The sequence below is a fragment of the Crassostrea angulata genome, chromosome 8, assembly GCF_025612915.1.
Source record: "Crassostrea angulata isolate pt1a10 chromosome 8, ASM2561291v2, whole genome shotgun sequence".
Classification (NCBI taxonomy): Eukaryota; Metazoa; Mollusca; class Bivalvia; order Ostreida; family Ostreidae; genus Magallana; species Magallana angulata.
The window spans coordinates 28198717-28215545 of record NC_069118.1 but is presented as its reverse complement, the minus strand read 5'-3'; the positions used below and the strand labels follow the sequence as shown (position 1 = coordinate 28215545).

General features: G+C 31.6%; 1 protein-coding gene across 1 annotated transcript; it reads left to right on the top strand.

The window, feature by feature from the left end:
- Positions 1–819: 819 nt before the first annotated feature.
- LOC128160862 (uncharacterized) lies at positions 820–4686 on the top strand. Its single transcript, XM_052824172.1, has 5 exons — positions 820–865; positions 1988–2029; positions 2263–2380; positions 2498–2582; positions 3463–4686. The coding sequence occupies exons 1-5, from the start codon at positions 820–822 to the stop codon at positions 3727–3729; spliced, it is 558 nt and encodes a 185-aa protein (XP_052680132.1). The 3' UTR covers positions 3730–4686.
- The last annotated feature ends 12143 nt before the right edge of the window (positions 4687–16829 follow it).

Here is a 16829-nt window from a genome sequence, read left to right as displayed (position 1 = left end):
AAAGTTAAGTTTTATATTTTGAATAGGATTTTCTTATTTTTTGGTAAAAATGATATAATATAACGGTACAATGTCAAAGATTAAGTGTATGCAAAAATAAGTGTAAAATTCGAATACTTTACACTATTTATTTTTTGTTATTCTACCGAGGCGCCATATGGTATCTTTTGAACGCCAATATAAAGTCATTGTTGCCAAGGTGAGCGATGTGGCCCCATGGACCTCTTGTTTAACATTTTAAAATCCAAATACTCTGCACCATGTATTATTTTATTTATTCATAAAGTCTACAATGCCATGTTAACATTATTTAAATAATTTTATGCTAACAGCTGAGTATTGGACTTGGCATCTGTATATTTCAGAAAAATTTTCCCGGGGGGGGGGAGAGGGCATCCGACGGTTATTTGAGTTTGCCGTGGAGGAGGGGGGTCCGAAACATAAGTGTTTGTAATTTTATATTGTAATTTAAAGAAATTTGAATTTTGCAGGGGCCCCATAATATCAGAATATTCACACAGCTGTGTAAATCAGATATGGATACTTAAAAATTTCAAGGAACTTTTAGAAAATTTGAATCCTAAAATTTTACCAAAATCAAAAGCATCAAAAGTTACGACTTTTCTACACTTTGTACAATCTTCCCCTAGAATAAATTAAAGTACATGTCACAGATTGGCCGTTCAGGTTGTCAGAAAGAATAACTAGTTGAACATTTTACTACATTTTAATACTGTTTAATACATTTGTTTATCTTGTGATTCAGTTTTTACAGAGAAAGATATTTTAGTTTTTGTATCACTTATTGGCTGGTCCGTAATGGCGGCCTCGGTGGGCTCACAAAACCATCCGTCCGTGTATCCGAGTAAGACAGGCCAAAGTTGGTGAATCTTGACTGTTGAATAGTTGAATGTTAAATGTTTATGGTGGTTCCATTTTTCTAAAGGCTGAGTTCCTTGAATACTTAAGTATTGAAGTTCTGGTATACTATGATACTGGACACTGGAATACTGCAAATTGTGGTACTGCAATACTGGATAAATTTCATAACTGTATATACCATACATTGGGGTTATATTCTATGCACACTTTTTCACATACATATACATAACCTTACACATATACTTTACATGTATTTACTTATATTATACATGCATACTTTACTCATGTTTTACTTATATATTTTTATACTTGTACTTTACACATACTATATATATTATACAAATAGCATGTTTATTTACACGTATACACTGAATTCACGCAATTTCTATACACTCTTTTTACAATGTTTACGGAGCATTGTTACTTTACAGCTACTTGGTATACTTTATAAACATTACCATATTTTATGTACTTAAACAATATGTTAACTTAAAGTTTAAAACAACTTTATTGAACAAATGAACAAAAACACAAAAAAGGAATTTGGCTGTCATTGCAACTGAAATTAAATAGTAAAGTTAATCCTTGCCTTGTCATCTGTCATATGGAAAACTTTTTTGTTTACCCTTACCCTTGTACCATATATAATGATTTTTCCAATGTCAGAATGTTTATTCCTTTGATTTTTATACATATACATTATTATAGTCTATATTAAAATATTGTAATACTTTCCCGAATATTGCGTTGTTATACAGAATTAAAAAAAATCGTTAGGTCCCCAAAAACCTAAATTATAGTAGTAAAAACATGTTTTTCAACTTTTATATATTTTTCGCAAATTACACATTGGCGAAATTAATTAGATCGCTAGATCGCACATAATGAATTACTGTGGAGAGCTATATATATATATATATATATATATATATATATATATATATATATATATATATATATATATATATATATATAAGCGTGACATTAATCATGTCAATTAAGTTGAACAAAGTTAAATTGTTTATATACTGGGTTGTATTACATTGTATGACTGAGTGTGTATATTTCTTTGAATGTTATAATAATTATTAATTCACTTTTGTAGATCACCAAAATAGTCTTGGAAGTTTGATAAGCCAGCAACATGGTAACCGTTTAAAAAGAAATATATATTTGCATGTATTTATGTTTTTCAAATCATGAGCTTTAGTACAATACATTAAAGAATGAAAATGATCGAAAACTCTGTCGCTTCAAGATGAATAATCAATTCAATCATTTTAAGTAGTTCAACATTGAATATTTTGAAAACCTTTAATCAATACACATATATAAGTTTACTTATTTTACCGAAGCTTAACTTTACTTATACTGCCTAAGGCACCAACATTGGAATAACGCTTGGGACACTGTTTGGAGGATTTATTCTTGGTGTGATTGTAACTGCTGTCGCAACGACCCTGATGTACAGAAGATTAAAATGTCGAACACCAAACAGGTAAGTACGCGGATAAAAATGTTCTGTTTTTTTAATCAAATATTCTTTATACATGTATACTTAGTCTATGAGATGAATAAAAACTGAATTAAATAGACATATATTTTGTTTTCAAAGAAAGGAACCAGACGTTATGTTTGTAGAAAATAGAGAAGACGGTACAGCCGATGGTGCTCAAATTTCTTTTACAAATAATAAGAAGGTAAATCAAATTTCGAAAGCGTTAATAGATTGACTACAAATCTTGGGGAAGCAAAATCATTTGTCTGAAAACGTAATTGAGGACTGAGACTTAAATTACATTTATCTTATACTTTGTACTTAAATGATTTTGTAACATTCGTGAAAAATTCATATAACATTAACAATACCTAAATACAGTAGCTGCAAAGATTTTGTGACATAAAGTGTATAAACTCTGCATGTTTTGAATGAAAAGGTTTATGTTGTGTATATGAGAGTTGTATTTAAAGTATAAATTGCTTTACCAGTAAAATTGCAGTAAATTGTAGCAATTAAATGCGTTTTGCAAAAATAAAACGCGTTAAATTTTTTTAAAGAGCTGTCAATTAAGAATCATATTAAAGCTTTTGATTTTTTCAATGTTAAAAATATCCGAATTTGAAAGGTGCAATAAATCACATCAGGTGGGTGCATGTATCTGCATAGCGCTAGCAGAACATGCACATAATTGTATAATCTATTAAATAGAGATCATCGGATAATTTATTGATGAAATTAAGGTGTTATTACAACGATTGAATGCAAATAAGATATTCTTTAGAATAACTCTTTATAATGGTTTTTAATATATAATTATATGCTCTATACGCCCGACCAGCAATATTTAACAAGCATTTCCCATATGTTTCAAACTGTTAGTATTATGGAAAAGAAAATATATGTAAAAGAGAGATGACAGTTTTTTCTTTGTCTAATATGTTTCTAATATTTTTATATAAATTTGTTATCACCTTGTCACTAAGAGCTAATATCTATAAATGCCAACCTTCCTATTTGCTCGTCATTTCAGAATACAGTGAAATGTAGATGTAACTTATTTATATACCTTAATTTTTCAGCAAATTGTTGCAACATTATCCCCATACTCTTTTGCTAAAGAAACACAAGGATACAATTTGTCTAGCAAACAAGAAGATGAAAGGACCGACGACGTCTACAATCATTTACACGAACAGAAAGAACAAGATGACGACAATTACGACCACGCATGCGCTGTGCCCAATCTTATTACAGATCTCTCTGATTACAGTAATATACAGGATACAGCCACTTTTCATACATCACCGTCAAAAGATGGAGACGACTATTCGTCATTAAGAAATTGAATTAGTAAAGATCGTCAATATGTTTATGAGTGAGTTAAAATATCGATCTGTTAAGGCAATCAATCTATAACGACCACATTTTGTACATAATAAATGAATGGTCCGATATTCTTAATCATGATATCATTTAAAAGATATTATCAAATAAAAATACTCCACTAAAGGTATTTTCAAAAATTACACCTTCTGTCTTGCATTGAAGTCTTTGGGCAACGTATGTTTTATTAAGATACTGTAAAAAGTAATTTAAAATTCGCACAACTCTAATGGCTAGTACATGCATAAACTTTTTCTTTATTATAATATAAAATAACATAAATCATTAAGCGCAGATATTTTGACAAAATTAAACATTTTCTTTATTTTTCATCAAGGTGTGATAACTTTATAAAAAATTAAGGTGCAAAATGACAGGCTTCTTATCTGTTATCAGTAATGTGAATTTGGTTCATTTCACTTTCATTATTATGTTGCAATACATATTATTAAATTAGTTTAAAATGATTCAAAATTGTTCAATCGCTTTTCATTATACATCAAATACCTTAAAACACATTATATATTGAACTCAAAATAATGGAATTTATTACAGTCTAACGCAATTATTATGATATGATTTATAGAAAATATTTCATCAATCATTTACCAATATAACCATGTCAATAAACAAAGCATTAATATTGTATGAAAATTATGTTTGTTTGCATTTTGACATAAAAGAAAAAGGGGTTAATTTATAGGTAGAAGTAAACAATTCAAAATTATTACCACATTGTCTATCTCCTTAATATATTATTTTCAACCCTTTATGAAAAAAAATAATGTACATGTACAAGATAATGATTGTGTGGGAGTTGGTTAGTCAGTCAGATTTAACAAAAAGGGAATAGGAAGCAGGCAATGAAAAAAGTCAGTCTTTAAGGTGTCGTTAACATGTACCCATTCAATTATGTAATTAGTAATAAAGAATTTTAAAAAAAAGGATGTTTTAAATATTTGATTTAACAAACGATAATTGATAAATAATCATGCAATTTCGCATCAATATTCATTTTACACATATTGGTATTTACAGGCGACAAAATCTCCCCTGCTCATGATGCGTCGGAAGCGACATTTAAAAAATTAACCGATATCGGTTGATTATATGTACCGTGAACGGAAAGTCCAAAACAAAATTCCAGTCATTTAGCCACGTATGAAAAACAGAAACATAGAGATAATGTAAACTATGCAATAAATGTAAAGAAAGTCATTTATCTGTACTTCATATGATATGACGTCATAATGAGATTCATGGTTCCTACCTTTCGACTGTTCTCCTAAAAAGTGATTTTATTAACATTTATAAAACCGCTAGCTTCCATTACATAAACGCTGTTTTATTGCTTTGTATAACTTAAATGACTACCTATAAATTTAGGTTTAGTAGACTCCCCCTGCTATGTGTAAACTTATGACGATCTTTCGTAAGATTTCGTTTGTGCCACTACTTTAAAGTCAGCCAAATCCAAGTGCTAGGAGCATGAGGTGTGCTGACCATTTACACAGAGGCAGCACAAATTAAAAGGTCTAATTTAGCACTATCCACTGATATCTATTAAGATACGGTATCCTAAGAAATCAGAGCCAGAGATGTAATTTGTTAGAAATCAACAAAATGTAGCAATCTTGCAAAAATTGGCTGAAACAATTTTAGTCTAATTCTGCTTAATTTGTGCATGGTTTTATAGCCAATCTTCAATATTGATAAATACCTATTTCATTGAAAATGAATAATTATGTAGATTTAAACACATGACTATTTCGATACGAAGTGCCAAGTACGACAGTAGGAAAACAGCATTAAAAAAATTAATGCAGGGTTTTTTTTTAGCATGTATTTTCACCAAGCACCCTCTGTCATATCTAGAAAACAGTATGAAATTCCATATTCTAAACTGGCCATTCATGATAACATTCAGGACAGATATTACAACGATACAAGCCATAAGGCCATCTGAAAGAAATGGCAGCATATAAGATGTAATACTTTTTCTAAAGCCAAACAATGTCGTTTGACTCTATAAAAACACAAAATGTTGCAGTGCAGTTATTTGTTCTAGTTTCAATTCGTTTTAACTAGTTCAAGCATATGTTTAACATGTTGAATTACATGTTTTTGTTGAATTCAAAGTATATGTTTCATTTTACTGAAGTGAAAAAAACTCCTCCTACATTTTCAACAGTAGACAAATCATCTTTTGGAATATGTTTTAGGGTATCCTATAGATGCGCAATAAGGTTTCGGAATTTTCAATTTTGTCCTAGGGGTCATTTAATGGCTGAAAAATGACGTTGTTTTTTTTTTACAAAAAAACTGGTTTCAAAAACGTCTTTTTTTTTTTGGCAGTAGCCAAATGATCTTCTAGAATATGATTGAGGCATGATCAGGTTCCAGATTTTTTTTTTTATTTAGGGGATCAGTGGGCAACAAAAAATGACGTTTTTTGGCAAAAAAAATATGGTTCCCAGAACTCCTCTTACAACTTTTGGAGTAGCTACGTCATCTCTTGGGATATAATTGGGGCTGTCCTATAGATGTGCAATAAGGTTTTAAAAATTTAAATTTCATCCAGGGAGTCAAAAAGTTAAGCAGAAAATTGACGTTTATCACTAAAAAAAAAACCATAGATCCAAGAGCTCCTCTTATGATTTAATGGATAGACAATCATATCTTGGGATATGATAGGAACTGTTCTATAGATGTGCAGTAAAGTTTTAAAAATTTAAATTTCGTCCAGGGAGTCAAAAAGTAGCAGAAAAATGACGTTTATCACTTCAAAAAAACATAGATCCTAGAACTCCTTTTATGATTTAATGGATAGACACATCATATCTTGGGATATGATAGGAACTGTTCCATAGATGTGCATTACAGTTTTGAAATATTAAATTTAACCCTGAGGCCCATTACCTACCGGTACATACCTTTTGATGCCCTTTAAGGATCAAGAATATATATGGTTAAGGGGTGGGGATCTCAACCGTTTTCGAGATATTCGTGCACCTCCTGTTCAAGGGGGGTCATGACCACCCCCGGGGCCCATGACCTACATACCGTTTGATGCCCCTTGACACAAGGAACAAGAATATATATGGTTTAAGGGTGGGGATCTCAACTGTTTTGCAGATAATAGGGGACTTGCTGTTTGAGGGGGTCAGGACCACTCACAGGGCCCATGACCTACTAGTTTTTGATGCCCCTTGACATCAGAAACATGAATATATATGGTTTAGGGGTCATGATTATAACAGTTTCTGAGATATATGGTAATTTCAAATTCCTGGGGGGTGGGGATGACCCCAGGGGTCAGATCTAATAAACCCTTTATATTGCCTGTAACAGCCAATATATGATTATGAAAACCCTATATTATTATCTTTGTCCGTTTTCAAGTTACCATTTACAATAGAGTCTACGATTCTTCCTACAAGGTTCAATGTTAGACCCCACACCCTTTTGACACCCCCTCCCCCCCCCCCCCTCCCCCGAAAAGTGGTTGTCTAACCCAAAATGAGAAAAATCAAACCAGGGTGCACAACTAGATTTGCAGGCCCAGAGTTTTGTACAATTATGTTCAGCCATCTCTGAAAAACAAGTTCAGAGCGGGAAAGAAGAAAAAGAAGATGAAGAATAATAATACATGTATTAAGAACCGTACAAAAACAATAAGTCTCCAAATTTCATTCAGGAGACTTAAATAAATTTAATAAAGATTAAATAGAGATAGGATCATCAAACATCAATAATTTAAAGATAATTGACAATTACTGATTCTAAGGGGGTCAGGATGACCCCTTAGGGTCATGACTTACATGCCATAATGATCTGATGTGCCTGCATGACCTAAGGAGGAATAATATCTTTGGATTAAGGTGGGGATCTCAATGGTTTTTATGATATTTGATAATTTCAGGAAGAGCACTTGGGATCATGACCTACATACCATCTTAAATGCCTTGAACAAAGAAACAATAATATAATATGTACATGATATATGATTCAATTTAAGAACCCAGATATAGATCAATCATCTGTTTTGTAATACTTCCTATGTATATATATACATGTACATGTATTAGTTTGTGTTTTGTTCTATACTATTCATGTTCAGGACTGTAGTATGGCTTAGTCTTATTTTAAATTACATTAAAAAATTGTCAAATATATGACTTGGAACCCCCACCCCCAAACAAACTCAAATATAAACTGTTCTCTCTCCCCCCCCCCCCCCCCCCTAATTGTCGAATGATCAGAATTAAAATCAAAATATAATTTGGGTGTCTAAAAACTTTTATAAACTGGTAAAAAATGTTATTCTTAAAAAAAATTAGATTACACCTTGCATAATTGACAAATGATCTATTGAGATACGATCAGAGGTCATATTTCTACCTTGGGATCAATAAGTAGTACTCATTGACAAGTTAAAATTAATTACCCGGTAATAACAATAAATGATTCAAATTATAAATGTTTATACTCCACATTCATCCCCCCCCCCCAATCTAACCTGCTTATAAAGATTCAGTCTTCTTAATACATTCTTACATGTGTACAGTAGCAAATTTTAAATCATTTCTTGATTGCTTTTTCTCTCGTGATTCACATTAACATTTTGGAAATTGCTTAATTCAATTTTTTAAGATTTATAAACAAAATGTTATATTATGCATCACTGCCATGAGTATTCACCTAATTGGGGGCAATTGTAAAGTCTCCTAAACAAAGCAGTGACGTACATCATTAGGCTAGGAATTACCCACATGGATCAAACACTACTGTATAACATATGAATAAGATAAAAGACATTATTATTTCTAGTTCTAAAATGTCAGGGTGTCTCCAAGGGGGCATAATCTTACAATACAATTTTACTCGCAATGACACAAAGAGCAAAAATAAATTAAACGGTTTAGGGATGTGGATCTCAGATCTCAGAATTTAACAAAATATACAGTGTATCATATCATTTCCTATTTCATAAAGGCAGGGTGGGGGTTGGGGGAGGGGGGGGGGTTAAAGACAACACCTGGGGGTCACTAATGTACTTTACACCAGTTGATGCATCATAATGACTTTAGAAGATATTTTGTATTTTCCTGTTTCGTGGGGTCAGAACAGTCCCATAAGGTCATGACCTACATTGTATTTGATGCAATATAATATACATTAAGAAAGAAATACTCCTTCCTTCCTATTATAACTCATATAAAAAATATAAGTGTCTACACTTACTTACATATGTAATACACAAATTTAATAAGAAATTGTTTATACAGGGTCAATATGGGGTCAACTCAACAGTGCATGCAGTCTGACAAATGAAAAAAATAACTTTTGCAACTAAAATGACAGAAACTTTACAAATGCGATAGGATAGGTAACGATGATAAGCTTATTTAAATATTAAAAGATGATGATACGGTATGCTGTCAAAGGGAGATTACATTTAGAAAGTGAAAGTAGAACTTATATACATGTGTATGTATGCTTGCAGGAATCCCATGCTGGCATCTCATTATATTGTGCTACTGCTACTACATGTATTATGCTTACCTAAATTGGTCAACATCATTATGATAATCCAATCAAAACACAATAATGAATTCCTTTAGCTGATCTTAACTACCGTAATCCTTTTCTGCATACGGAAAACACAGACATGTATGTATACCGGGTGTTGCTAAAACGCGGAACGGAAAACGGAACGGAATGGAACATATCATCACGTTTATCGCTTAAAAAGGGTATAGACTGGCCAGAAACGATTTACTTTGTATCTTTTATTTATATCTAATGAATGATTATCAACATGTTGCTATCTTATTAATATTCATATGAATGTCTATCAATTATAGCATTGTATTCATTCGGCTTTAGTTGAGTACGCAACGGAAAAATCAAATGTATACGAATTGTGAATCACTAACATGATTAAACGAGCAAATTAGCTATAACTTTTTACTTATTTCTCTTATATGGTATTGCTGGCATATTAGCGTAACGTACACAGTTAGTGAAAGCGTTGTATGCGTGTTTTGAGTATTTTTATATTATTTTCAAATATGATGTACATGTATATACTTACATCAAAATTGAATTTTCGGTGTTGAAGACGATCTTTTATCATACAGACGATACAGTATCATTGAGATGGAAGAAAAAAACCGTAGGACTGACGACATTAAAAATTAAAATACAGTAAACATTAAAATACCCGGTAATTTGTGAAACTAGTAATTTGTGAAACTAGTATTTTTAGCAATGCAAATTTGTTTACGTTTGCATTACAAAGCAGTTGTTTATTCCAGCAGCTATATACATATGATCCGAATAGAGAGCTCTAGACGTTGCCTGGTTTGATTTTCCGATTATATATTGGGACTATAGTCTGTCGATCCCAAAATAATCATGCAGCACATTTGGACGATTTATAATGGAAAATGTTGACATCTTTTCTCCATTTGGAAGTCACTCAGAAGACCTTGCACAATTTTTCAACACTATCATTAGGGTCTGTTAAAATGCAAAACCCTGTAGACTTCTTTATTTTTAGCCGTGTATTTATACCAGCTGATAAGCTAGAGAGGACGTTTTAAAGAAAGAATAATGAGAATGTTTAATGCTTCTAAAAGAGAATCGCTTGAACCCTGAGGTATATATAAATATACAGCAAAAAGGGAATCGAGGATATTTTGGGACAGAATATAGTGGTCAATGCATGTACTGTTAATTTTGAGGAAATAAATATTCTTGAATAAATAATCTAATATTGCTAATCTTTCAAAAAAAATTAAAAAGGTACATAAAGTATATCGTTTTAGCATACTTAACAAATCTATGAGGTAAATAACATTAGATAAGATTTTCCGTTTTCCTTCCGTTCCGTTTTCCGTTCCGCGTTTTAGCAACACCCGTGTATGTATACACTTGAACCCATCTAATCGAAGAGCTGGGTAAAACTAGTACCCGCTAATGAGACATGCAAACCTGTGTTGTGTACGTAACTTCAGACTAAGATCAGTCATTTGTAACATGCATGTATTTTTATGACCTATTCTTCAAAATCACTTGCACTATTTTTTTAGGTAAATAACAGCTTTAAGGTGGTGCAGGACACCTGCATATTGTGATGTACATGTATACTTCCTATTGAGATAAACAATAAAGTATGTTGAATATTGATTAAATATTTACCCCCCAAATAATGTCACCTAACATTGAAGCGCAATGGGTTAGAGCGTTTACATGTCTGTAAGAGCATTGGGGTCCAAGGTGTATTTTTGGTAATTTACGAATTTTCATGGGGAGGGGGGGGGGGGGTCTGGACCCCTCACTCCCACCCCTTCTCTAAATCTGTGCACACGATGATGTTCATGTAGGCACACAGAAGCAAATCTTAAACCGGCAACCGCCACGGGGAGGGGGCATAATTTAATTTTTAATTTTGTTTGTAATAATTATATAGACCATTCTACTTCCTATGACATAAAATGTTAAGATTATTGATTAACTGAAAATTCTCTGCAAATAGTTCTACCCCAAATTGCACATAAAGTGCTGCTCATGTCACGATGTGTATTATCATATGGGCAGGGATTTCATCCTTCAGTTATGAAAATTATAATTTTTAAATGTATAACCGGAGTTTGCATGTAGCCTTCATTTTTAATTAAACTGGTACAAAACAGTGTTATTTAGGGGCAAACACATGGTGCGGGTATTACTGTCTAATGACAGCATCTAGTTAAAACTTACGAATGGAGATATTTCAGTGCATGTAAAAAAAAACAATCTTGGCCCAAGTGAAAGTTCATTACTATCCAAGTATATTTTGCGTGAAATACAGAAAATAAGCATCATTCATGAGGGTCTACTACATCTGGAGAATAGTTTTCAAGTACAACCCCAAATAAATGAGATATGAAAACTCAACAATAAAGTGGTGACTTTTGACATTTATGACATCTGTATCGGCGAAGATAATCTTCTCCATGTCCGGTGATCTCATGTCGCTGCGACACCTGATTAAAACATTATATTTACATTATCCAGTGTCTTTGCCTGTGATAACACTACGTATCGATTTTGTACTATATAACTCATAATACAAACGACGCCAAATCGAGGCGCCAGCGGGGTTTGTTTATTTATATTTAAATATTTAATCGTACGATGGCCTAAGATTATATAAATATAAGTAATAAGGAATCATTCTTTGAATATTATGAGGTGATAATTTCGGTCGGGGCGTGATCAAATCTATCATAAAGCCCTTCGGGCTTTATTGGATTTGATCACGCCCCGACCAAAAGTATCACCTCATAATACTCAAAGAATGATTCCTTATTCCTTATTTAAGTGTTTAAATAATGTTTTTCACTTAAGGTGGTATGGGACACTTCCATGTTGTGACGTATTGTTTATCGAAATAAAAAATGAAATTAAGTGCAGTTATATAAGTAGTTTCTTTCCCAATATTGTCATCTAACAGCGTAGCGCAGTAAGTTAGAGGGTTTACTACGAATCTGTTAGTCATGAGTTCGAATCCCACTGTGAGTTTTACAATTTTTACCTTTCAAAATATTTTCAAAAACCTATTTTTTGGGTTGGATATTGTAAAATTTGAAAATTCTAAACCGGTGAAAGTATTTCAATTATAATTGTACTTTAATCCACATTAATTTCGACAGATGTCCCATACCACCTTAAGATACCGGATTCTTTTGGTATAATAAGATTGTAAGAGTTTTTTTTTCAGTGAATTTAATACATTAGTAAAAAATCCATGTCTATTAGCTTCTAAGTTTCAAAGGTTGCTAGAAATAAGCAAGAGAGGTAACAGACCATTTTGTTGATATCAATTGCATACTTTGATAAATCGCATAACTTCAAGGTAATGGTTATGCTGAGTAATGACAACGATGAGAGAACATGTATATTTTGAACAATAAGGACGTTAAAACAATGCTATGAGAGTTTTAAAATGTCTGAAATGTAAACCATCACAATGTTCTTATCCTGATTGAATTGAAAACAAGGAAATAAAGATACAGCAATATAAATACAGTACTTTTTCAAATCATAGCGATCGCGATTCACTAAAATATGTAAGTATTTTTATCATATCTTACTATTTGTCTCTATCTTTCTGATCTCAAGTCTAAAATTAATGTACTTCATGTAAATATTTAAACAAATCAGCATGATAATTTTTTTCTTCGTGAATAACCACTCTAACGCACCCATTACTAATCACCGTCACATTTTTGGCATTGCTTAGGAAATATGTTTTTACTCCCTTGGGAGAAAATAAACTTTCTGTGGTCTTCATAGCTAATAAATAGGTATACAATAAAAGCTGGTATAAAAATCAACTGACAGAAACTTCGTTTTGATTTGTTTTAGTTTTTTAGTATAAAAAGTTTAAGAATCAGTTTATATATTTAGTATAACTCATTTTTTTCACAATAAAGCAAATATTTTGAATTATAGTTATTGTGGTTAATTAAAACCGTATCGATTAATGAATGATGTTAACAGATGATAAACAGTTTTGTATAATTACTAAGCCTCAGATGGTCTTTGTATTATTAAAGCGTCGGATTGATTTTCTAGGCATACTTTTCGGGAAGAAAATGAATATAAACTTATATGTTACAACATTTAGAAAACCCGTTGTTAAAATATGACATGAAATATCACTTTCTTTAACCTAATAATTATTTCAATACAAAAACTAGGTGATGTTATTTCATTTTATGAATACCGGAGGTTAGAAAATTGGTTACATATTTCAGAACCGGGAAGTCAATTTGATGATACCTACAAACTAATATTCAAACATCGACAAGGTTACGTGCTCTGTTCCAGAGTATCAATACGGACATGTTTGTATGTATAAAATTTGTATTTAATGAATATACATATAGGGACAATAACTTGCATGTGTTGTTATATTAAAACGGATGCCTCTATTTGGTACATGTATTATATCAATACTTATACTAAAAGTGAATGGAAGTAAGCCTCTTAATATGACAGTGACTAGAAACAACACTGTTTTTGACATCATTAAATACCTTTTGTTAAAAAGTCATACATGTAAAATGTGTTTCAACAGGGGTCATCAAATTGTTTACATGACATACAAAGGCAAATGATCCATTACTGAAGTATCCATACGGTAAGCAGACAAAAAGACAAGTAGTCAATATTTTTTTCATTGACAGTGCGTCTGAACTGTATGTTCAAAGTTTAGCGATTCCCTGATTTTTGTTTGATTGACTAACAGAACAAGAATTTACAATCAATGACGTAACCAAAGGGGCTTTCAAAGGATAACATTTCATTTTCAGGTCATCTTTAGTGTTTTACTTTTTTGGTTATGGGGGTCAATTTTTTCTCGCATAACATATCATTTCTTTTGCATGAGAGTGTACGCTATCGAAAAAAAAACACAATGCAGTTTTTAAGGTAATTTGTTTATAAACTCAAGATTTGAACAAAGTTGCCATGTGTGTAATGTCGATATGAGGGCGTTAAAGCACGTTAAGTATTTTTTTTAGCAAAATGAAAATAAAATTTTGCTTGGTTAAATATCAAAACGAGTTTATTATTCTTCTCGATTGCATATTTATGCCGGACGGAAGGTTTCATCCCTTGCACTACACATATATTGCATAATAGCGAGGAAGATAGATACATTCCCTAAAGAAGATATAAGCCTCCTTGAGACGTCTGTATTGCCCTCCGCTTTGGGTAATATTCTTCTCTCGGGTCTAACATAATCAATGTTGATTTCAACTCCAGTCAATATTTGTAAATCAATGTATTTAGATCATAACATATAAGTAATAAAGTTTCTCCTTTAAAATTATAAATAGAATATCCAATTTTATCGGATAAGCATTCTTAACAAGAATGGGATTAGTTTTACAAAAATAAATAAACATCTAACTTTTTTTTGCTTCTTTCTTAAAATAATAAAAAAAACCAATGAATAGCAACCATTCATCATAATCTTACAATAAAAGTTATAATAATAAACATAAAGTAATGAAATGTTATATGGTTTTTACTGCCCATGGCATCCATTACTGTCTTATATATTAATAATTTTAAAATTGATTAAAATCTGTTTGTACGAAAGTCGATGATGACACAATATTAATATCACATTAATTTGTTTTACGTTTCATTGGTTTATGAAGAGTTATTGTTGGTTTTCATCGTAAATGCCCTGTAAAAAAAAAACCCCAAAACAAATCTCGAGTGTTGGTTGAATTTGACACAAGGAAGTAAAAGATCGTATACAAATTACATAAACTTTAATCGTAACACATACAGGGATTTTCCTTGATATGGCGACTGTGTTTAAGTATAACATAATATGTAAGTATTTATTCTCTGTTTTCTACACTACTTGTCTATATCTCTATTTGTCGACTTAACTCAAAATAAATATTCTTCATTCATATGGTTTCAACCTTTTAACTGTTTATATTAACGCATGCATCAAAAATATGTTCATGATAGGCTTTTAACATTTTTAGGCAATTACAATATGTATACGTAATGAAGATAATTTTTTCAACTTTCAAAGGTCCAATACATTATAGAATTCAAAAATAGTTGTAAAAAATAATGCAACATTTAAACGTGCAAATATTAAGATACCGATATTTAACATTTGTTTTCATTTTTGTACTTAAATAATGACCCCTTTTAAAAAAAAAAGTTATTTTGTGTGGCATCTCTTTGCAGTTTTACAAGCTGCTTTCAATGTCGATCAAAGTACATGTAGTGAATCTTCATTCAGGGGAAGCATTTTTGTGAGATTATCCTTTTCCAATATCTAATATTGCTGATTCCGTATCTAGTGTCAGTTAGTTTTGTTTATCTGAGGAGTTATTTGCACTGTACCAGTTATCGGATAAAATTTAATAGTGTTTCCCCCTATTACCTCGCCTCTTGATATTTTGGGATTAGACTTTATCCATCTATTAGATTATATCATTATTTAGGACCCAAAATATCTTGTTTATGTACTTTTTTTTGCATGCCCCGAATTTGCCGAGTTTTAATGATTTACTTTACCAGTTATCGGCGTCGTTTCTGTTCAAAACATGGTCCCTTGGGGTAGGGTGGGACCATAATTGGGAGATCAATTTTTACACAAAAGGGGTTTGGTAATATATGGATAAAAACTTTTTGTGTAAGATATACCGTACTTAACTGTCAGGATGTTTTGAATTTGATATTTTCATGCGAATTCAAGCAAAGTTATGGTTATTATTGCTCAGGTGAACGGTGTGACCTCTGGGCCTCTAGTTAAGGTTAACAATGCTTTGGTAAGACATTTCTAATAATCAACCAAAATCTGAGTGTCAGTCGTCGAGTTATAAGCGAGTTTCATAGCTCATAATTATTGTTTTTTAAACAAAGCTAAGGTCATCTGTTTGTTTACATTTTGAAAGTTAAAAGGAAGTTCTAGGTTAAGAACTAAAATGAAAATGTTTATTTCTACTCCACGCAACACATACAAATATGTTGGCGTCTGTTTGAGAGGAACACTGAATTTATTTAGCCCCCCCCCCCCCCCTTCCTCTGATAAGATATTGTTGGAGACAAAACGGAAGTATTCGTCCCAAGGAAATTACATAACATAATCAAAATTGCACGACGATACATGATTTTTTGTTTTGTAATATGAAAAAACCACACTAAAAGGCTTTAAAAACGAATTGCCATTATTTCATTAGATCAACGTTGAGTTCGTGAGCTAAGTTTTGCGCTCAAAGCATTTTCAAAATATCCTCATCATCAAACGGTCTTCAATGATATCTTGATCTTGTTGTATTTTTGGATATAAATCACAAAATCAATGATATAACATTACTGAAGGTAAAACGTTGTTATATAAAGACCCAGTTAAATGGATATTGTGAATAATTAATTAGGAAGCAAACCCAAAATAATGACCATTAAAAACTTTCTGAAGCGTACTCTATCACAATTATCTTTCCTCAGTTAATTGAAAACCTGGAAGTTA